The sequence below is a fragment of the Bos grunniens genome, chromosome 22 (assembly GCF_055505025.1).
Source record: "Bos grunniens cultivar Pamir isolate PY7600 chromosome 22, Bosgru_T2T1.0, whole genome shotgun sequence".
Taxonomy (NCBI): Eukaryota; Metazoa; Chordata; class Mammalia; order Artiodactyla; family Bovidae; genus Bos; species Bos grunniens.
This window is the reverse complement of record NC_141186.1, coordinates 55,461,362-55,482,445: the sequence shown is the minus strand read 5'-3', so window position 1 is coordinate 55,482,445 and position 21,084 is coordinate 55,461,362. Positions and strand designations below refer to the sequence as shown.

The 21,084-nt window shown below is 53.7% G+C and overlaps 1 protein-coding gene across 1 annotated transcript in view; it reads right to left on the bottom strand.

Moving 5' to 3' along the window:
• Nucleotides 1–247: 247 nt before the first annotated feature.
• Nucleotides 248–21,084, bottom strand: part of SLC6A1 (solute carrier family 6 member 1) — a 40,047-nt gene continuing 19,210 nt past the window's right edge. The window contains exons 2-16 of the mRNA XM_086368927.1: nt 17,214–17,276; nt 16,170–16,499; nt 15,416–15,547; nt 14,790–14,890; nt 13,937–14,046; nt 13,196–13,328; nt 12,102–12,236; nt 11,556–11,659; nt 11,127–11,251; nt 10,149–10,261; nt 9,665–9,796; nt 8,085–8,187; nt 6,263–6,363; nt 5,227–5,394; nt 248–2,639 (exon numbers count right to left, since the gene is read on the bottom strand). Coding sequence (XP_086225053.1) covers nt 2,535–2,639; nt 5,227–5,394; nt 6,263–6,363; nt 8,085–8,187; nt 9,665–9,796; nt 10,149–10,261; nt 11,127–11,251; nt 11,556–11,659; nt 12,102–12,236; nt 13,196–13,328; nt 13,937–14,046; nt 14,790–14,890; nt 15,416–15,547; nt 16,170–16,407 — 1,800 coding nt within the window. The 5' untranslated portion in view covers nt 16,408–16,499; nt 17,214–17,276 and the 3' untranslated portion in view covers nt 248–2,534. The remainder of the gene's footprint in view (nt 2,640–5,226; nt 5,395–6,262; nt 6,364–8,084; nt 8,188–9,664; nt 9,797–10,148; nt 10,262–11,126; nt 11,252–11,555; nt 11,660–12,101; nt 12,237–13,195; nt 13,329–13,936; nt 14,047–14,789; nt 14,891–15,415; nt 15,548–16,169; nt 16,500–17,213; nt 17,277–21,084) is intronic.

Genomic DNA, 21,084 nt, shown 5'->3' with positions numbered 1-21,084 from the left:
TTTTATCCTAGCTTCAGACCTTGATTTAGTTGACCACCTTATAGTTTTATAACAGTGAAAGCACCTCCCTTATGTGGCTTAGAAGCATTCCAAGAGTCTGGGGGAAGTCCAGCTCCATGCCCCTCGATTTTGAGCCCAAATCTCTCTCTGTTGGGGAAAAATATTTTAATGTTTTTTGTGTGTGTCTATCATTGTTCTGATGAAAGAGGTTATTGTGTCCCCATCCCCAAGAATTGAAGGTCTAACGTTGTATATCATAGAACCTTTATTATTTTTTCCTCTATATTCTTAGAAACGTACATAACGCCCGTGCTCTAGTTATAACACCGTTTATAGACATTTAAAATGCATCTTCATTTATAAATATTTTACATTTGGTCCATAGAACAGATCATTTTACTAAATACTGTAATTTTTTTTTAAAACAGGCTCTGTATATAGTTTGAATATGTATATATTACATATATTTTTTAATATAGAGATAGATTTACTTGGTGTTCTGAGAATAAACCCTTATTGCAAAAAAAAAAGCATATATGATAATACAGTATCTTTCCCTCCCTGGGGTAAACACTAAAAAAAGTTACACGTATTCACAGCTCTCACAGTAATTGTACGACATGTAATATTGTGCTATATACGTAGGTTTGGATGGAAATCAGTTAAGGGATTTCTTGCCAAACATCTCACTTAGATTTGCTTACAAACATTATTAAATACGCTGCATTTGTCTTTGAAAGACTTGTTCTTAGTTTCAGAATGAAGAACAAAGAGAAAGTTAGAAGTCTTCCTGCCCTTATTTTAAAGGAATTCACGCCAAGGCTGAGGGGGTGGGACCATGAGACACAGAGAAGGGTTCCTTTTGTTCTAAACCCTATAATTCAACAATACATATGCATTTTGATCCTGGATTCACCAGGTGGCATCTGGGACACCTTAGTGATGAGACTATTTTACAGATGACTTCAGGAAAAGCTTGTGGATTTCCTACACAATATCAAATGAGACCCTAGGTACCACACGTGAGGATGAATATACGTATGTGAGCATTTCTATGCATACACGAACTTTTTTTCTACAAGAATGTGCTTAATATTCTGAGGGTAATAGCTTATTGCAAGAACTGGTATGCTGGTCACTTCTGGATGAGGATGACAGATTTTAAAAAACCCACAGTCACAGTTAATTACCATAGTTATTAAGGATTAGTTGTAAAACACAGCTCGTGAGTTTAACTAGCTAAGGAGAACAGGGCACGACGTACGACTTGCTACATGGGAACCCATGTTCCCAGCAGATGAGAAACTGTTGAGTTGCTGGAGCTTGCAAGAAACTGTCTTCACTGGGTCTGCTACCACCACCTCCACCATCACCACTGTGGAGCCCAGTTCTGGAAAAGAACACACACTACCTCCCGATGAAGCGGTTTTAATCTCGGAAGCACTTGGGGAGGGGGTCTGGATGAACACCAGCCCCTTGGTTACTGGGCTGGTGGATTTTAGTGGCAGCGAGGAGATGCCCACTGGGGAATTTCAGAGGGGAGAGGGCCGCAGGCGTGACTGGGGTGGCTGTAAAGGGGTAAGACGGTTCAAGAAGGAGACAGTTCAGACCACTGGATCCACTTTGCAGTCAAGCACAGGGCCTCACCTTCATTTCCCATGGACGGTTCTGTGCTCTGCAAAGCAGGCTGGCCTAAGAAAAGGGCTCCTGGTTAGGGAACTTCCCCGGCAGGATCAGAGCCCCTCCACCACCAATGGTGGTTAAAAAAATCAATTGTGCTTTGAAGCAGTTTTCCGAGGAGCAAGGGGTTTGTTGGGCCAGGCGCCCTCAGAATGGCCTGGCGAAGAGTGTGGAAGGGGGTGGGTTGGGGGTGAGTGGTAAAGTAAGAAATTTAGTGCAGAGATGCCCGTTCAGTTGGGTGGAAGGGGAACAGGTTACTGGATTGACTGCTTGAGAAGGCAGCTCTGGGAATACTGACAGACCTGCGGGGGTGGGCGGGGGGTATCAAGCTGCCTCGGGAAGGAGAAAAACAACACGCCAAGTGCTGGCTCCCTGCTCTTATTAAAGGTGAGCTCGCCCTGGAAATGCCCATTATACAGAAAATACCCTTCTCACGCGCACAGAGCAGCATTCCCGGCAGAACCCAACTCCTGCCAAGCCGGAGATAACAGTCATGGGTTTCGGCAGTAAGAGAACAGTCGGGAATTAAAACTAAAAGCCAGGAGCGCACGGCCTCGCCGCGTCTCCCTGGCCTGCGGGGTAGTAAAAAAGATCTATTACAGCGGCCGTGTGGCCGATGCTGACGGGGGAGCGGGGAGGCCGGGTTATAAAGGTCACCAGCCCGCGAGCATCTACTCCTCCCACGGCGGGAGCCCCTCACCCCCGAGGGTGTGACTGTCCCCACCTCCCTCTCTTTGCCTGGTGATGGTGTCTGGACTCGCCACTCGAGGTAGGTTGAGATAGACGGTATCTTCAGACTTCAAGTGGTGGTCACGTGCAGCCGGGGCGGGGGGTGAGAGCGTGGGTGGGCGACCCTAGATGTAGGCCTCCTTGCTGGCTGAGCCGCTGGCCTGGGACTGCTCCGGACCGTTCTCTGGGCGCACAATGTCTTCACTCGGCTGGATCATAACCTGGATCCGCTGTGGGCGGCAGAGGGATTCGCGCTAGGATGGCGGGAGGCTGGCTTCTCGTTGGCCCACCCACTTTCCAGGTCCCTCCCATCTGCTGGCCTGCAAGGCTGGGGCTCCCAGCCCCCTCCTGCGCCTCTGCTGAGGCTCCCGGGACCACGCCCACCTCTTTTCACGTGGGTCATTGTAGCAACTCCCCCGCCGCTGCCCGACCCCCTCTATTTCCCCTCTACTTCCGTTTTTACCCCCGCACCCTTTTCATTCTATTCTAGACACCTCAGTCGGAGGGATTAGTGAAAAGAGAAGTCAGATCACGTCCCTCCGGACCCAACAGTGGCTCCCATTTCACCAAAGTCCTGCAAGGCCCCACAGGACCCGACCCCCCCATCCCCGCCCCGGCCCCTTCACTGCAGACCTCACTGTTCTCCTTCACCCCCTGGCTTCCTCCACTCTAGCCAGGCAAGCCTCCTCACAGGCACCAGGCAAGGGCCCCTGCTGTCCCCGCTGACTGGTACATCCTTCCTTTCAGCCGGTGACACAGCTTGACCTCTGTCTCCTGAGGTCTCAGCTCACTGTTATTTCCCCAGGGAGCCCTTGCCCAGCACCCTCTAAACCCCCTTTCTCCATACTGCTCATCCCCATCAAGCGTGACTCTATTTGTGGGTCTTTTCTTAGAATGCATCGCCCATGGTGGTGGTGGTGTAGTTCCTAAGTTGTGTCTGACTCTGCAACCACATGGACTTGCAAAGCCAGACTCCTCTGTCCATGGGATTCTCCAGGCAAGAAGTCCGGAGTGGGCAGCCATGTCCTCCTCCAGAGGATTTTCCCGACCCAGGGACTGGACCCATGTCTCCTGCATTGAAGGTGGATTCTTTACTGCTGAGCCACCAAGGGCACCAGTGAGGATGGGACTTGGGCTCAGGGCTGAGTCCCGGGCACTGACAGTGGTGTCTGGCACATAGCAAGTGCTCAGTGCATGTCTGCTGACGGGGTAACCCGCATCCACCTTCTCTGCATGCCCTGCCCCCATCCGACCCCATCAGCATCTGTCCTCAGACGAGCCTTTCCGTTTCCCACCGAGGGGCCTTTGTATGGGCTGTACTCTCTGCCACTCCGATACCTGACTACCTTTTGAGACAGTAGAGAATCGTGGGAAATAAAAGCCTTGGACGTGGAGTTGGAAGAGAAGGCCGTAAGGGCCCTGCTCTGCTAATACCTGACTGCAAGGGGTGGAAAGAGGCTTCCTGCCGAGTCTTCCCTGTGCTGCAGACCTGCAGCCCCTCCTGTCGGCTCTGAGTGGGTCTGGCAGGTACCTCCTGGTGGGAACTGAGGCTAAGAAGCATGGATCCAGGTCCTCCCCAGCTGTGGCCCTGCGTCCGTCCTCAGTGAATCCCCCAGCCCACACTTATCCATCAACGCCTCAGCCCCTGGACCTCCAGCACAGCCTTGTTCGCTCAAAGTTTCAATATAATTTAACAAAGAGCTGCTGTGGACCCAGCATGTGCTAGGGGGTCCCCGCTGCGGGTAGCATGCCTTTCATGAGGTCTAAAGTTAAGCTCGGAGAAGGCAACGGCAACCCACTCCAGTACCCTTGCATGGAAAATCCCATGGACTGCAGCCTACCAGGCTCCTCAGCCCATGGGATCGCTAAGAGTCGGACATGACTGAGCGACTTCACTTTCACTTTCACGCATTGGAGAAGGAAATGACAACCCACTCCAGTGTTCTTGCCTGGAGAATCCCAGGGACTGGGAGCCTGGTGGGCTGCCGTCTCTGGGGTCGCACAGAGTTGGACACGACTGAAGCGACTTAGCAGCAGCAGCAGAGTTAAGCTCTTAACACATCTGATTCCACCCTTCACCTGCTCCTCAATGGCTCCGCACAACCCTCAGGATACAGTCCAAAGTTCTTATCCTGGTTTTCCAAGCCCTTCATCATCTGGTCCAACCTTCTTACATTCCCAGCCTCATCTCTCATCACCTCCCTGCATGCCTCCCCACTCTACCTGCCAGCTTCACTGATCAGTTTATACCCCTGGGCCTTTGCACATGCTTCCTATCCTCTTCCAGGGACATTCTCTGCTTCTAACGTTTATTTTATATATCTATTCTTTTCAGATTTGTTTCTCTTATAGGTTATTACAAACTACTGAGTAGTATTCCCTGTGCTATACAGCAGGTCTTTGCTTGCCTGCTTTATGTATATTACTGTATGTATGTTAACCCCAGCTTCCTAATTTATTCCTCCCCTATTTCCTTTCCCTTTGGTAACCGTAAGTTTGTTTTGTATGTCTGTAGATCTGTTTGTTTTGTAAAGAAGTTCGTTTGTATCTTTCCTTCCTGCTTCTACTTGTAAGTGTGGTTTGTCCTTAGGCCTTTTCTTTGTTGTCCCCTCTTTCAGAAAGCCTCTCTAATGCTCCTCAATGCGGGCGGGGCTAACCGGTCTCCCTGGTTCACCCCAGTCATGACCTCTGACACTCTACTGTCATTGGCCATCGACCTGTCCTCTCCCCAGCTAGACTGTGCTCACAAGGGCAGGGGTGGTGCTCAGCACAGTGGAGAAGGCGCCCAGCGACAGGAAGGGCAAGGAACGGGCTTACCTGCTTCAGGGAGCCCTTTAAGGTGAGGAACATGTAGGCCATGTATCCAGGGATGAGGACCATGGAAGACAGGGCCATGAGCCAGCCCACGCCCTGGCCCCACTTGGGGAAGACGTAGCTCCCCATGGTGAGAGGCGTCATCTGCACAGCACTGAAGATGAACACACCCTGGGGAGGGGGAGACAGGGAGGGGCAGGCGGTCACCCAGACTGGACTGCCAAGGCCCTTCCTTAGGCCCTGTAGATGGTAGGGCCACTGTGCTCCACCCCTGCCCTGGAGCTCACAAGGGCCCTCACAAGGGCCCAGCATCTTGGGAATCCTGCACCCAGGGCCACTGCTAGGACATAAGGTAACTTTGTGTAGAACAGAAGAAGCCACCATCTCTGAGAGGGCCAATAATAAAAGGTGCCTTCTCTGTGACAGCCAATAGAAAAGCACCTCCCTTCTGGGAGAGCCAATAAGAAAAAGGTGCCCTCTCTGGAAGAACCAAGAGCAAAAGGTGGTTCCTCTGGGAGGACCAATTGCAAAAGGCATCCCTTTGTTCCAGGTAACCAGTCTGTCAAACAGAACAAGGGTGGGAGGTCGCCCCCAGCCTGCCGTTGGCTGGGTGCCCTTGTGCAGGACACAACACACGCAGCGGCCCAGCCCCACTCCAAGGACCTGGGTGGTCCCTCCCAGGCCAGTTCCTGACTTAGCTTCCCCTTGCAGGAGGGAATGAAGGGCGCTGAAAATGCGGGGCCTCCCCACGTGGATGGTTTGGCTTCAGAATCAGGCCAACATGGTTTGAGGACAGCACCTGCCCACTGGGTGAGGCTGGCTGGTGAGCCCCGGGCCCCGCAGCAGTGAAGTGAGGCAAAGACAGCTACTGTCCTGAGGTTCGTGAAGACTCCAGGGAACAGAGGAAGTGCTCAGCACAGATGGGAGAGAGCAGTATTCCTAGGGAACAGAGGTCTGGGGCTCTTCCACCTGCCTTTGGCTCCGGAAGTTTCTCTCTGGCCCCGAGTCACCCCAGCGTCCGGCCTGGCCCTGCCCTTACCGCCACAATGATGGGGGTGAAGAAGGACCAGCAGAGCTTCCACCAGATGCAGGGCCTGGAGCCGACCATCTCTTGGATGTTGTCGTAGAACCGGTTGACGCCTGTGACAGTTGGGACGAGAGCAGGAGGGATGAGAGAGCAGTGGGCTCAAGGCCCCAACCTGCTGCTTCCTCACACTGCGACCACGGCCAAGTCACCTAACCTCTCTGAGCCTCAGTTTCCTCTTTCGTAACACAGGGCGAATGCTCCAGAGTAGGGAGTCCTCGTTAGCTAAGTGCTCAATAACCAAAGCCTCCCCCGCCCCTGCCCCCCAGCAAGTGGGGCAGTCACCTGAAGGTGAGACCATCTACCACCACAACGATATACCTACAGGAAGCAGCCCCACCAGCGTCAGGTCCCTCCCACTCAACATCTCTCCCAGCAACGCCTCTGAAGCTTTGCTGGGCAAAGGAGCTTTTCGCTGCTGATCTAGTGCATGAGCGGCTGCTGCTAAGACTGCATGGAGGAACCGCCAGTTGTGCAGAAAGAGCCTGCAGAGGTCCTGAAGTTCACAAGAGGGACACTGGGTGCTGCTCAGACTAAAAGCAAAGTCGTTGAGAATGAGGACCTGGGAGGGTCAGACCAGGTGGAGAGCAAGAAGGGAAAATGATGAGGAGGGCGAGGGGGCAGGACCACAGGGACCCCGAGGGACCCTGGAGAACACTTCTTCCAAAACCACCAGCTTGCTGTGACAACCAAAGTGTCCGAAAGGACAGCTTTTTCACTGTCAGGCAGTTGAGTCTAGAAACTCAGGCCACAGAATCAACAAACAAAAGTCACCATGTCCTGCATTCTTTGTTCTATGATTATTGCTGTTGTTCAGTCACTAAGTCACGTCTGACTCTTTGCATCCCCATAGACTGTAGCACGCCAGGCTCCTCTGTCCTTCACTATCTCCCGGAGTTTGTTCAAATTCACATCCATTGAGTTGGTGATGCTATCTAACCATCTAATACTCTGCCACCCTCTTCTCCTCCTGCCCTCGATCTTTCCCAACATCAAGGTCTTCCAATGAGTAGTTGGCTCTTTGCATCAGGTGGCCAAGGTATTGGGGCTTCAACTTCAGCGTCAATCCTTCCAATGAATACTCAGGGTTGATTTCCTTTAGGATTGACTGGTTTGATCTCTTTGCAGTGAAGGCACTCTCAAGAGTCTTTTCCGGTACCGCAGCTTGAAAAGCAACTTGAAAGGTGCTCAGCCTTCTTTATGGTCCAGCTCTCATAACCATGCATGACTACTGTTCTAAAACAGTGCACACTTTTAATTATAGCTTAGTTTTTAAAAAATATTTAACTTAGAACTTTTTTTGTATTTTTGGTATTCTTCTAGATAAAATTTCAAATAAATCTTTGATCCCAAAATTTATGAAGAAATGTTGGCTCCCATTTTAAGGGAGTTTAACTCAGAGTTCAGTTCGGTCGCTCAGTCGTGTCCGACTCTCCCAGAGTTTACCCAAACTCATGTCCATTGAGTCGGTGATGCCATCCAACCATTTCATCCTCTGTCATCCCCTTCTCCTCCTGCCTTCAATTTTTCCCAGCATCAGGGTCTTTTCCAATGAGTCAGCTCTTCACATCATGTGGCCAAAGTATTGGAGTTTCGGCTAGGGTTATCTTCTAATCATGGGACGTCCTATGCTAACTTCACTGAATTGCTGTGAGGACCAAATAAATTAATGTATGGAAAAGGCCTGGTGTTCAAACTGTATTTGCTGAATGATGAGTGGAGAAAGGATGACGGAACGGATGAACGAACGAATGAAGGAGGAGGGGTTGGTGCTTACCATAAAACCAGGAAATGGAGACACATTCAAAGAACACTAGGAACAGTAGGCTCATGCCGCTGGCGGAGTAGTAATCGAAGAGTTTGAAGACATAAATGCCCCCCTGCAAGAGGAGAAGAGGGGAGAAAGAGTCCACTTACCCTGGGGTCCAGTGCATTCAATTCAGAGTCAATACAGGCTGTGCAGGTTGGGGTTAGGCTACCCTGCAGCAAGAAGGCCTGGCAGTAGATTAGAGGAAGGGCAGGGGGCCTTGGGGCCCTGCAAGGATGTAGGTGTGGACTCTGGGGACCAGGAATAAAATGTCTTAGGGGCGGATGGAAACACCCCATTTCTGGGAAGGCTGGAGGGCAGAAAGAGGAGCTAGTCACCCGAGCCACATGTTCACAATGTCAAACGAGTCATGTCCCCCCCATAAGCTCTTCCATAACTTAAATAAGACCGTAATGTAACACATAAAAAGATAGATAAAATAAAATCCGAAACGTATTTGGAACATCCTGCGCAATCTGGCTCTGCACCCACTACCTACCCCTCGACTCCGTCACCTCCACACTGGCCTTCCTTCTGTCCCCTACATTTGCCAAGTCCATTCCCACCCCGAGGCCTCTGCACCTGCTGTGCCGTCCTCCCCTGGCGAGACCTCTCCCCTGGCTGGCTCTCCCTCACCAGTGAGCTTCCGCTCAGCTGTCACTCCCTGACTACTCTGTCCCAGGCGGCGTCCCTCCCTCCCCGCTGCTCATTCTCTGTCCACTCTCCTTTCTTGTTCTGCCACGTTAACTGCAGAATCTGCAGGGTCACGCCAGACCCACAGCAGCTGGTGAGCAACGATGAAGAATGGAGTAACAGAAGAACAATAAACCTGGGGCCGAACGGCATCTGGATCCAGGGATGGCTTTGTGGATCATAAATCAGACCCACAGGGCTGGGTTCACAGCTTTAGGCTCATTTGTGTTTATTGTGTAATTCCTCAATTGTGTGTCTGTCTTCCAACTAGACCAGGAAGCTCTTTCTTTAAAAAAAAACAAGTTTTATTTATGTGTTTGGCTGTGCTAGGTCTTAGTTAAACTGAGGCACGTGGGGCCCTCAGTTGTAGCACTCAGGATCTAGTTCCCTGACCAGGGATGGAACCCTGGGCCCCCTGCACTGGGAGCTCGGAGTCCTAGTCAGCGGACCATCAGGGAAGTCCCTTGGAAGCCTCTGAATGCAGCGAGGCCTGCTCACTCTCCGGATACAAACAGAAAGGTGGAAGTGAAAGGAAGGACAGCATCAACCTCCAAGGCCCAGCTCCACCTGACTCCCCGGGTCAACTCCGGGAGTCTTTCAGGCTCAGCCCTGCTTTTCCTCCTCCAGGAAGCAGTCGCTGGGGCCCCACGTCAGGTTGGGGAGGCTGTGCTCTCATTTCCCCCTCAGCGTCTGCATCTCCCACCAGCCTGGGAGCCCCTTGAAGGCAGGAACCCTGTCTGAGTCATGGCTTGGGGCCTGGCACAGAGATGGTGCTCAGCGGACACACGAGAGGTGGCACAGCAGGCCTGCCGGGGGCCCCAGGCAGCAGCGGCGGCAGAGGTGTGCCACGCGCCCACCTGGGTGATGTTGGACAGGCCGATCAGGTAGGAGACGAGGCAGACGGCGGCGATGAACAGCTCCCGGCGGTTGCGGAGCAGCCTGGGGTACTCGTCCACCAGTGCGGTGATGAAGCCCTCCACTGTACAGAACTGCGGGGGTCGGAGGTCAGCCACTGGGGCAGCGCCAGCCCCCAGCCCCCAACCCCAACCAAAGCCTGACCCTCGGGCCCAGCAGGGCCAGGAGAGCCTGGGATCCAGGCCTGACTCTCCCGCCACCTCCCTCCGTGACCTCCGAAGAGGGCCTTCCCTCTGGGCATCAGTTTCCCCATCTGGACACTGGGCAAGGTGGCTGACCTGTCCCTAACATCTCACATGCTGGAATATTCTAGGGGGTCTGAAACTTGTGGCCATGTTCCTGGGGATCTAAGACAGTGGGCTGCTCTCCTGGCTTGTCCCTGGACCTGGGAGAGGCTCCTCAAGGTGCCAGGGACGGCATCCTCACCTGGCTGTCAATGCCCAGCATGAGCAGCATGGAGAAGAAGAGGATGGCCCAGAGGGGAGAGATGGGCAGCTGGGTGACGGCCTCCGGGTATGCCAGGAATGCCAGGCCGGGGCCTGTGCAGGGAGAGGCAGAAGAGGAGAAAACACGAGGCCTTGAGTGCCTGCAGCTGCCCCAGCACACCTGCCGCCTAAGCTTCAGCTCATCTCTTGTTTAGAATCATCTTTTCAGAGAGTGTTGTCAGCCTCCCTTTCCAGACAAAGAAACAGCATGGGATGGGGCTGGGAGGGAGGCAGGGGGTTACTGGGTTGGGTTTGGAGGCAAGGGGACCAGTGAGATGAGATGAGCGACGGCAGGGCCTGGCCAGCGGTGTGGGGAGTTCCAGGTGCAGAGAGGGGGCCAGCTGCAGAGACACTCAGAAGGCAGAGTGGGCAGCTCCTGGTTTTGGCTGGTTTGTGAGGGAAGATGAGGAAAGTACCAGGATGCTGCTGGGGTCTGGCCTGGGTACTGGACACTAGAACCCTTTGCTGTGATGGGAGCATAGGGTATAAGGCTCAAAATGTTTAGAGGAGTTTGTGTCTGAGGGTCTGGCGGTGGGGTGGGGTGGGGCCACTATTCAGGAGATCAGGGAAAACCTTGGAACAAGGACACTGTAATCTCCCTGGGGTCTGGCTCTGGAAAGGGGGCAGTTAGGAAGCTCCTCCCATGGGCAGGGGAGATGAGGACCTCAGTGAATAAAGCTCTTTCCACATGACCTGCCCAGCTCTCCACAAGGGGAATGGACAAGTCACAGCGCCTCTCTGAGCCTCTGCTGTATGCCCAGGGGGTTCCTGTCCTTGCACCGCAGCATGGAGGGCTGCGGGGTAGGGACACTCGATGCCAGTGAGCCCAGGGGGGCGGCTGTGGTGGTGATGGCAAGGAAGACGGCAAAGCCTGTGCAGTTATTCCCTCCCTGCAACCCTCGCCGGTGCAGGGGCTGACCTGAGGCCGCCACGTCAGCAATGGACCTCTTGGTGACGTGGGCCATGAAGCCCACGATGGAGAAGATCACGAATCCAGCGAACATGCTGGTGCAAGAGTTGATGCAGCAAACGATGATGGAGTCCCTGCAGAGAGGGCGGGGTGGGGTCAGGAAGGGTGGGGCTGGTGGAGGGGGGGGCCAGTGGTTATGGAGTGACCCGGTGGACGAGGGTAGCTGGGAACAGAGCTACTGGTGTGCCCATTCCCAACCACCAGGCCAGGGGCAGAACTAGGAGGAGTGGCCAGAAGGTGCTGGTTCAGAAATGGGTGGAGGGTCAGGGGAGGGGCGTGGCCACGGAGGGGGTGTGGCTGTGAATGGGGGCGTGGCTGGGGACCGGAGGGTGTGGCCACGGATGGGCGTGGCATGGAGGGCGTGGCCATGGGGTTCACCTGTAGACGTTGTTGTGGAAAGAGTTGTAGCTCCCGAGAGCGATCAGGGATCCCAGGCCCAGTCCGTAGGAGAAGAAGATCTGGGTGGCCGCATCCAGCCACACCTGCAGGCAGAATGATTTAAAAAACAGAATCACAGCCATAGCACCCCAAGACCTTTTACGCTAATCGCCTCTACCAGGCAGCACCCGAGTTTACAAAAGACAGTCGGAGACATGCGATGTTATTGTTCAGTCGCTAAGTCACGTCCGACTCTTTGCGACCCCAAAGTGGACTACAGCACGCCAGGCTCCTCTGTCCTCCACTATCTCCCAGAGTTGGCTCAAATTCATGTCCATTGGGTCGGTGATGCTATCTAACCATCTCACCCGCTGCCGCCCCCTTCTCCTGTCGCCTTCAGTCTTTCCCAGCATCAGGGTCTTTTCCTGGAGATGTGCGATAACTTACCCTAAAGCTGGTATGGGGACTCGGGACTCAGGTGTGTGCTCTTAACTCAGTGCAGGCCCTCCAGGAAGGCCAGGAGGTGAGGCCAGGAGAATCGCTCACCTCAGAGTCCGACAGCTTGCGGAAGTTGGGCGTGATGTAAAAGAGGATGCCCTCCTTGGCTCCGGGCAGCGTCACTCCACGGAAGAACAGGATGATCAGCATGATGTAGGGATAGGTGGCAGAGAAGTAGACCACCTGGGAGGAAAGGGGGCGAAGGGTCACACCCCTCCAGCACACTCAGACTCTCCCCCTCCCCACTTTACCTACATCCATACCTGCTGTGGCTCTGGGCTTGGTTCCGATCTGAATGGCCACTTTTCTGAAGCCCTTCCTTGGTATCCGAATCAAACAGGTCGGCACCCATGTCTTCCCTTTCCCTACCCCTCCAGTTTTTAAATTTTCATTTAAAGTATTCAAGTAATACATGTTTGACGAGGAAATTTTAAAATTACACATGAACACACACACCCAATTAAAGTTCCTTTCAACAGGCCATAGAATACAAGTTACATGAGGCACAGGGCTTGTGTTCACATCTCTGCTTTCCCAGTGCCTAGAATGTCCATGGTATATAGTAGACACTCAATAAGTGCCCAACAAATACCTAAGTGCATCGATGTTAATATTTTAATGTCTTCCTTTGAGGCTTTGCATATATGATTCCATTTTCCTACAAATGAGGCTAAATTCTATACCTGCCTTTTCAATTAACATGTTTAAAGTTAAAAAACACACAGTACACACCGCTTTATTTCTCGTGTTGTTTACTGAATGCTGTTCGATTGTCTCCTAACACTGTGATTTCTAATCGTACAAAACAGTCCCTCAGGAGGTCCCACCACCCGATGGTCCAGGAGCCACACCTACCCTCTGTTTTGCGATGGCTCTGCCCAGCCCAGGGGAACCTCGAGACCCTGGCACTGTGCTAAGAGCATGACACGCACTGTCTCCTTGAATCCTGACAACTTCCCAGAAGGTAGGTAATGTTATTATTCCCATTCTACAGGAGAGGAAACCAAGGTGGCACAGAGCCATGAAGGCACCTGGCTTAACTCAGAGCTGGATGAGGTTCCCCGGAGCTGACTCGTCACCCTATGCAGAGATCCCCTCTGAAAACCCATCCCCCACAGGGCCCCACTGTGCAGACCCCTTACCTTTCCAGTCCAGCCAACACCCTTCCAGATACAGAAATACACCAGGATCCAGGCGATGGCCAGGGTGATAGCCAGGGGCCAGCGGATCTGACCTGGCTTATCCAGCCCGTCTGTCATCTGATGCATGTTGCGCCTGGTGGAACACAGGAGGGAAGACTAAGTCACGTGGGGCTGGCGGGAGCTGGAGTGGCCTGGGGGTACCCAGGGCGTGGACACGGGTGATAGCTTTCTCCGTGATGCTGCTGACAACTCTGATCACTGGGCTCCACGAGCTGGGCAGAGACTGCATGCCAGTTAAACTAATGGGCACACAGTGCTGTGTGCTCCAGGGTCCTGCCAGCGCCTTCATTCAGCCACTAGGATGGCTCACCTGGGTGTCTGCAGTGGCCTTCCAGCAAGACCCCATCCCCTCTCGTGCTCTGTCCCCACTCCAGCCCCAGGGAGCCTTCTGATGTCTGATCACGTCAATTTCCTGCTTGCAGCGAATAGCTCACGGTTGTTCTCAGTGTTGTTCTTCCCGAGTGACACACCCCCCCGACCTCGTGGACAGCCCCGCACTCACTCCCAGAACTCCACCACGGCGCTGGCACCCCCCCAACCTCGTGGACAGCCCCGCACTCACTCCCAGAACTCCACCACGGCGCTGGCACCCCCCCAGCCTCGTGGACAGCCCGCACTCACTCCCAGAACTCCACCACGGCGCTGGCACCCCCCCAACCTCGTGGACAGCCCCGCACTCACTCCCAGAACTCCACCACGGCGCTGGTCATGTTGGTGGTGTTGACGGCACTGTAGTTGGAGAAGCAGCGGTCTGTGTTCCAGGAGTTGCCACACTGTTTCCACGGCAGCGTCTGCAAAGACAGAGCCGCACAGACAAGCCCCATGAGCCCCAGGAGCTAACAGCAGCGGCCCCAGGACATCCCGTGCACCCCCACGGTCCCCGAGCCTCCTCACACCAGCATGCCACCTCCCCTTCCCAGAAGCTGCAGGGTGCTGGTCATGCTGTGCACCCCATTTTAGAGATCAGAGAGGGGCAGCAACCTGCTCAAGATCACACAGCTCTGAAGCATCAGAGCTTTACACTTGAAAATCAGCTGTCCAAGCTATCCCATAAGGTCTTCCATGTCCACCCTGGGGCTACCTCCCAGCAACGTGACCCTGGGTAAGTGACCTCGCCCATCTGAGCCCTGCACATCGAAGTTAACAGCAAACACTTACTGTGCTTCTTTGCTGGGTACAGTTCTAAACACTTTACACACATGTGTTCCTTAAGCCTCGTACAACCACGTGAGGTAGGTTTTACTTTAAGCCCCATTTTGTAAACAAGTGCACTGTGGCTCAGAGAGGTTCAGTCTCTTTCCTGAAGCTACACAGCAGGTATACGCTAGGGGTCAGGATTTGAACCCAGGGTGTCCGGGGCCCTATAAGATGGGCTAACGATGCTATGACTTTTGGAGAGACAAGGGCAGCTGAAGACAAACCATGCCCCCAACCCAGAGGAATGGCCCTGTTGGCAGAATGGTGGTAAGTGGATGGGGGGGCCGGTCTGGGTCTGGTTTCTTCAGGGTCGGGGGCAGGCCAAGGGGCCACTGACCGTGGTGAAGGAGTTGTACAGGTAGTAGATGGCCCAGGAGATGATGACGATGTAGTAGATGTTCAGCCAGAAGGACAGCACTGCAGCGGCAAGACCCACACCTGGGAGCAGACGAGCCAGCGCGACACTCAGCTAGTGAAGGGCTAAAGGGAACCATCCCAGCTCCTGCCACTGCCATCACTTTCCTCGACATCTTCAATCTCACTAGACCTCGGAGTGAGGCAGGGACTCGGCTGAGGTCACACCCACGTGGCGGCTGAGGGAGCCGGGACTTGCCGCTGGGGCCCAGCCCAGGCTGGAGGCAGGTAAGGGGAGAGGGGCTGAGGTCAGCCAGGCAAGGATGACCCTCCACACGTCCACCCGAGTGTCCGTCAGGCACCGAGCGAGAAAGTGAATGAAGTCATACCCAGCCCCTGCTGGGGCAACGAGCTCGTAGGACAGGGCGGGTGGACGTGGGCTGGGGCCGTTGGCTTGGGGCTTCTCCTGACCATCATCGCTGGTGGTCACCTGCCTCCAGCAAAGGCTCCTCTCTGTCCAGATGTGATCCAACAGCTCCCTCCATCTGGGGCCCGGATGTGGGGAACAGGAGCACGACCACACCCTGCAGCCCCACTCTGCACACTTACCCTTGAACATGGGGGCCAGCTTCCACACCCCCAGGCCCCCAATGGATGTGTACTGGCCCAGGGAGCACTCCAACAGGAAGAGGGGGACCCCCGCGAAGATGAGTGTCAGGAAGTAGGGGATCAGGAAGGCCCCTGTGGGGTTGAGAAGAGAGGTGCTCATGGCCTCAGAGCTTCAAGAAACCTGGTTGGTCAGAGGGAGCATCATGGAGTTGGGGGTGGTGGTGTCCTGGGGTCCCTGCCACAACTGCCTTATATTCTGCCACCACAGTGGCTCCCAAAGCCAAAGCAGGGCCTGAGCACGTCCTGTGCTCCAAACCCAGGCCCTGCACTTTGCAAAATGTAGAGGTGAACTCTGGTATCACTGACAGAGGACTACCGCCCTTTGGAATTCTTAGGAAAAGGGTAAGGAACAGGAAGTGGGGCCTGGCCCTTCCTGTGGAGTCTTGGTTGTCGTTTAGTTGCTCAGTTGTGTCCCACTCTTTGCGACCCCTTGGACTGTAGCCCCCCCCAGGGTCCTCTGTCCATGGGATTCTCCAGGCAAGAATCCTGGAGTGGCTTGCCATTTCCTCCTCCAGGGGATCTTCCCGACCCAGGGATCGAAACTATGTCTTCTGCATTGGCAGCCGGATTCTTTACCACTAGCGCCACCTGGGAAGCCCTCAGAGTCTTTAGGGGACCCATTTCGCCCAGGTCACCCCATAACACGCCTCCACGGGGTTTGCCCCCACCAGGAGGTTGCCAGGCCAGCACCTACCACCGCCGTTTTTCCCGCAGAGGTAAGGGAACCTCCAGACGTTGCCCAGGCCGATGGCGTAGCCCACGCAGGACATGAGGAAGTCGAAGCGGCCCTTCCACGTGTCCCGGTCCGGAAGGTCTGCCGCCTTTTTCTGCACCTTGACCACCAGGGTTTTGGGCTTGTCATTGGCCACGGGGACCTCGCTGACCTCCGTGGAGATCTGCCCGTCGGCCACCTTGCTGCCGTCGGTCGCCATGTCTCGGAGTTTGGATGCAGGGGTCCTGGCAGACGGACGTGCAATGTCAGCCCCGGTCCACGTGGACAGCAGTTTTGCAGCTCAAGGTCACCCTAGGAGAGCAGAGAGTTGGGGCGATAGGCACTGAAGGTATCAAGATCCTAGAGCGTCCCCAATATAACAGAAGGAAATAACCCACAAGCCCAGGGCTGTAGAGGGCTCTCCCCTCTTCCTTCCACCAGCTCCTGCTCCAGGAGGAAGGTGCCTTTTGTTTCTAAGGCCAGCAAGCGAGGGTATGGCCTGACGTCTCCTGGGCCTGCAGCAACGCTGGCCATCTGTGACACATGCCCTCTGCCATGTATGTGTCCTGCTCAGAGAATACTGTCCACGCTAAGTTGCTTCAGTCGTGCCCCACTCTTTGTGACCCCCATGGACTGTAGCCCACCAGGCTCCTCTGTCCATGGGGATTCTCCAGGCAAGAATACTAGAGTGGCTTGCCATTTACTTCTCCAGGGGATCTTCCTGACCCAGGGATTGAACCTGCATCTCTTATGTCTCCTACATCAGCAGGTGGGTTCTTTACCACTACCACCACCTGTGAAGCCAGCTCGGAGAGTAGCCCAATGCAACCAAAATTCCAAACCACTCTTGACTGCTCTGGCCTCAGTTTCCCCACCTATAAAATGGGGGGGGGGGGCATTAATCTTCTCTGGCTTATAGAATTATGGCTAAAAGGAACTTTTAATGGCTATGAAGGTGCTTTTCACCCAAATGGTTCAGAAAGGAACTCCACTGATGATTGTTTGGAGTCTGGTTGTTGACGTTACCTGATGGTTTTCTGTGCTGAGTCAGCTCCACGGTGGTTCCCTCTGCAATCGTGGGGTGGGAGCCTGCAAAGGGGATAGACAGGGTGGTGAGCTGGCAGACAGGCTGCGGGCAGCCCTGGGTGCAGGCAGTGGGGGTGCAGGCAGCCTGCCAGCATCTGAGCTGTGGACGGGCACCAGGGAGCCACCCAGCCAGGTGACCGCAGCGGGTACATGCAACCAGGTGCTGGCCCCCTGGGTGCTGGGAACATGCAGGAGCGGGCTTGCTGCCCCTGGGACCACGGTGGGGGGTGGGCACACAGGCGAGGCGAGGAAGACGTTCCATAATTTTATCAGGGAAAAGAAACCCATAGAGGGGCCCCAGCTCCTCTGGGTCCCTTAGGGAACCAAACGAAGTGGCTATTTTTCTGTGTCCTCCATCCACATGTGTAGAGATGTCATCACAGGTCACGTTAAGAACATGGCAGAGCGAGGAAAGTAGGTTTCCAGATAGTTCATTTAGTGTGACCCTATGTTTGCCACGCCCCCCCCCACCCCGCCAAACTGTTCATTAAAGAAAAAAAAAACAAAACTAAAATACCAGAAGGATATACCCTAAGATATTCACATTGTGTAGTTTCTGAGCTCTGGTTTCTTCTTCATGCCTTCCTAGGTTTCTATAACATTCCACGTTTGAAAAAATAAAACACCAGAATAAACTTATGGAACCCTCAGAGCAGAAGGAGCACACGGGCGCTGGTCAGTGGGCTCCGGGTGCAGGAGCGGGGCCAAAGCAACGTGCAGTGTGGGCCTGGCCCTATCCCAGCGGCCCCTCCCCTCAGCTCGCTGCCTCCCCGCCGGCCCATGAGGGCCCCCCTCCCACCCTCACATGCCATCCCCAGTTACCAAACACCAGTGTCTCTTCCCAGAGTTCACGGAGTGCCAGACCACCTTCCAGTAAGCCACACTTGACCGCCAGCCCTGCTTCTCGTTCTCAAGGCCAGTTTCTGGTGCCCGTCTAAGACCCCGGCCTGAGCACAGCAATGTCACGGGAAGCTTTAGTCTCAGGCCGGGGTGACTGCCCCCTAAACATCAGGACTGGCCAGAGGCAGCTGCTTCTGGGGTCTACCAGCAAGTCCAGGGGACAGAGAAGCCTCAGGCAAGTGGGGAGAGGCTGAAGCCAACCCTCTTTGGGGGAGGAAGCATCAACCATTAACTGTTAAAAGACAACGATGCCCTTAACTGTCTCCACAATTTGACCTTGTAGGTACCAGCCTCCATATTTGTTCAAAAAGGATCCAACCATTTTGCACCAGGGCTAGTCACCTGATCCTACCAATCAATCAAGGCTCCCTCCCTGGCAATTGGAGGAAAAAGGCAGTCTCCCCCTCCACTTGGGAACTCTGAGGCAGCCGTCTTTGCCCACCTTGTCCTCGGAGCAGCAGAGAGAGATGGTTTGCTGAGCCGGGAGGAAATCAGAGATCAAAAGACAAATGGTCTTTAAGGCATTCTATTCTGCAGTTTCAGGCGTCCTTAAGATGGGCTACTGCTCTTAGAGTTTATAAAGCATCTCCACGGTTGTAATGGGGCTTCCCTGGTGGCTCAGATGGTACAGAATCTGCCTGTAATACAGGAGACCCGGGTTCAATCCCTGGGTCGAGAAGATCTGGAGAAGGGAATGGCAACCCACTGCAGTATTCTTGCCTGGAGAATCCCGTGGATGGAAAAGTCTAGCGGGCTATAGTCCATGGGGGTGGCAGAGTCAGACAGGAGGCTGAGCAACTAACACTTTCACGGTTGTAGAATAAATCCCCCGCTTCGCTTACCTTGGCTTCTGCTCTAATCCTGAAATTTCTGCACACACCCTCTGTGTCCCATGGGAACACCAGCTTCAGGCCTCCACTCTGTGTTTACTTGTTGGTTATCAGAGACTCAACTCCAACCAAACTCCAAAATCTACCAGGCTTTGGGCACTGATGCGTGCACTGGGCCACAGGATCGTCTGACTCCATCTGGGGAGACAGACGGAAAGATGGCAGGACGTGATGAACAGAGTGGGTGGGTGTGTACATCCTCCGAGAGAACCACTCAGGGCTGGGCGAGGCACGCTCCGGTTCTCCAGGTTTAGTCCGTCGTCTCCTCCACGAGTATATTGAAGACCTTCTCATGCCAAGCCTGGGAGGATCAAAGATAGCAGCTGCTCCCAAGACCTCTTCATGAGGAAGACGTCCATGCAACTTCCAGAACTGGGGAGAGTACTGAGATTCAGCCCAATGTCTGTAACTTTCCTGTGAGAAGCCACATCACCAAATGTGGAGTCTTCCAGGATCAAGCACATAATAAAGCAGGAATTAATACAACTGATGCTTTTTTTTTTTTTTTTTGCAGAGTCACACTGAGAAGGCCCTCCTTGCAAGGACCAGCCTGGGGCTAACTCAGACAGACCATAGGGATCCCTGCAACACGTACCTTGGGCAAACTATGTCACCTCTTTTGTCCTCTTTGGTAAACCGAGGGGAAAATCTTCTCTGCCAGGGTTGTGGGGAAGATCAAATGAGACGTGCCTGCAAAGCATGGGAAAGTGCGCCCAGCTCACAGTGAGGGTAAAGGGAATCTCGGCCATTAGCATTGTGATTGCTCCCATCCGTGTACAGATCGTGGCTCTTAATCTCGTGTTCTCTGCTTCCCAGAAGGCCACAAAGATGATGATCATGATATAACAATAATAGCAGTAATAAGAATAGCAGCTAACATTTATTGAGAGCTTATTATTCAGGCCCTGGAGCGACTTGAAGCATTTTCAGAAGCTGGATAGACATCAACCTTTAGTTGCCGTGGGAATACTAGTTAATAAAAATGTCAAGCCCTTTGCTTTGGGCTGTTTTTATACCAGCTCAGAGTGGTCTAGCTGATCACCTTGGGCCAATCAGAAGCCAGCAATGGTAGCTTTGAATGTTTGGTTAATAAAAATAAATCTTATTCTGTAGTAAATAAAATCTGGTAAGAAAAAAAAAGAATCCAGAACATCTTACAGATGGGAAGAAAACGATAAAAGGTCCCCACTGGTGAAAAAAGGACTCCCAGGTGGCCCAGTGGTAAAGGATCAGCCTGCAATGCAGGAAGACATGGGTTCAATCCCCGGGTTGGGAAGATCCCCTGGAGAAGGGAGTGGCGACTCACTCCAGTATTCTTGCCTTTGGAAATACCATGGACAGAGGAGCCCGGCGGGCTACAGTCCACGGGGTCGCAAGACAACTGAGCACACACACTCATGAGAAAGCCTGGGACCCTGCGCTAATAACCCAGAGCTGTTCTAGGAAACCCCCTCAGTATTCATGCCCTGCTGCTCGGGGAACTTTAATTCCTGACCCAGCTGGTTCACCTGTCACCTCCCCATTGCAAAGAACAGCACGTAGAAAGCACAGGCACGTGCCTGTTTACTGTAAGGGAACCCGTGTTTCAACAAGATGAACGCTCTCTGAAGCAGAAGCAACCTTCCCGCTGCTGTCACCTCATCTTTCCTGAAAGGAGCGCCCGTGCTCTGCAGCTCCAGGGTTTCTGGAGGATGGCTCCGCAGGTCTCTTCCCTCCTCCTCTTTTATCTGCTGGTGGAGCCGGTGGAAGGACAGGCCTCACCGTGTCTGGATCTGAGGCATGTTGCCAAGACATGTGTCTCCCAGTTCTTCCTCACCAGGTGGCAATGTTCTACGGACCAAGAATCCAGCTACATATTCCTCCAGCTCTGTCATTAACTGGACTCCAGCAAAGCAGCATTCAAAAGGGTACAGTTAATGTGAGACCACAAGCAATGAGTCCTCTGTATTCATCACCTACTCCTGCACGCCTTCATCCATTCATTCAAGCATTTACTGAGCACGTGCCAAGAACTGGTGATG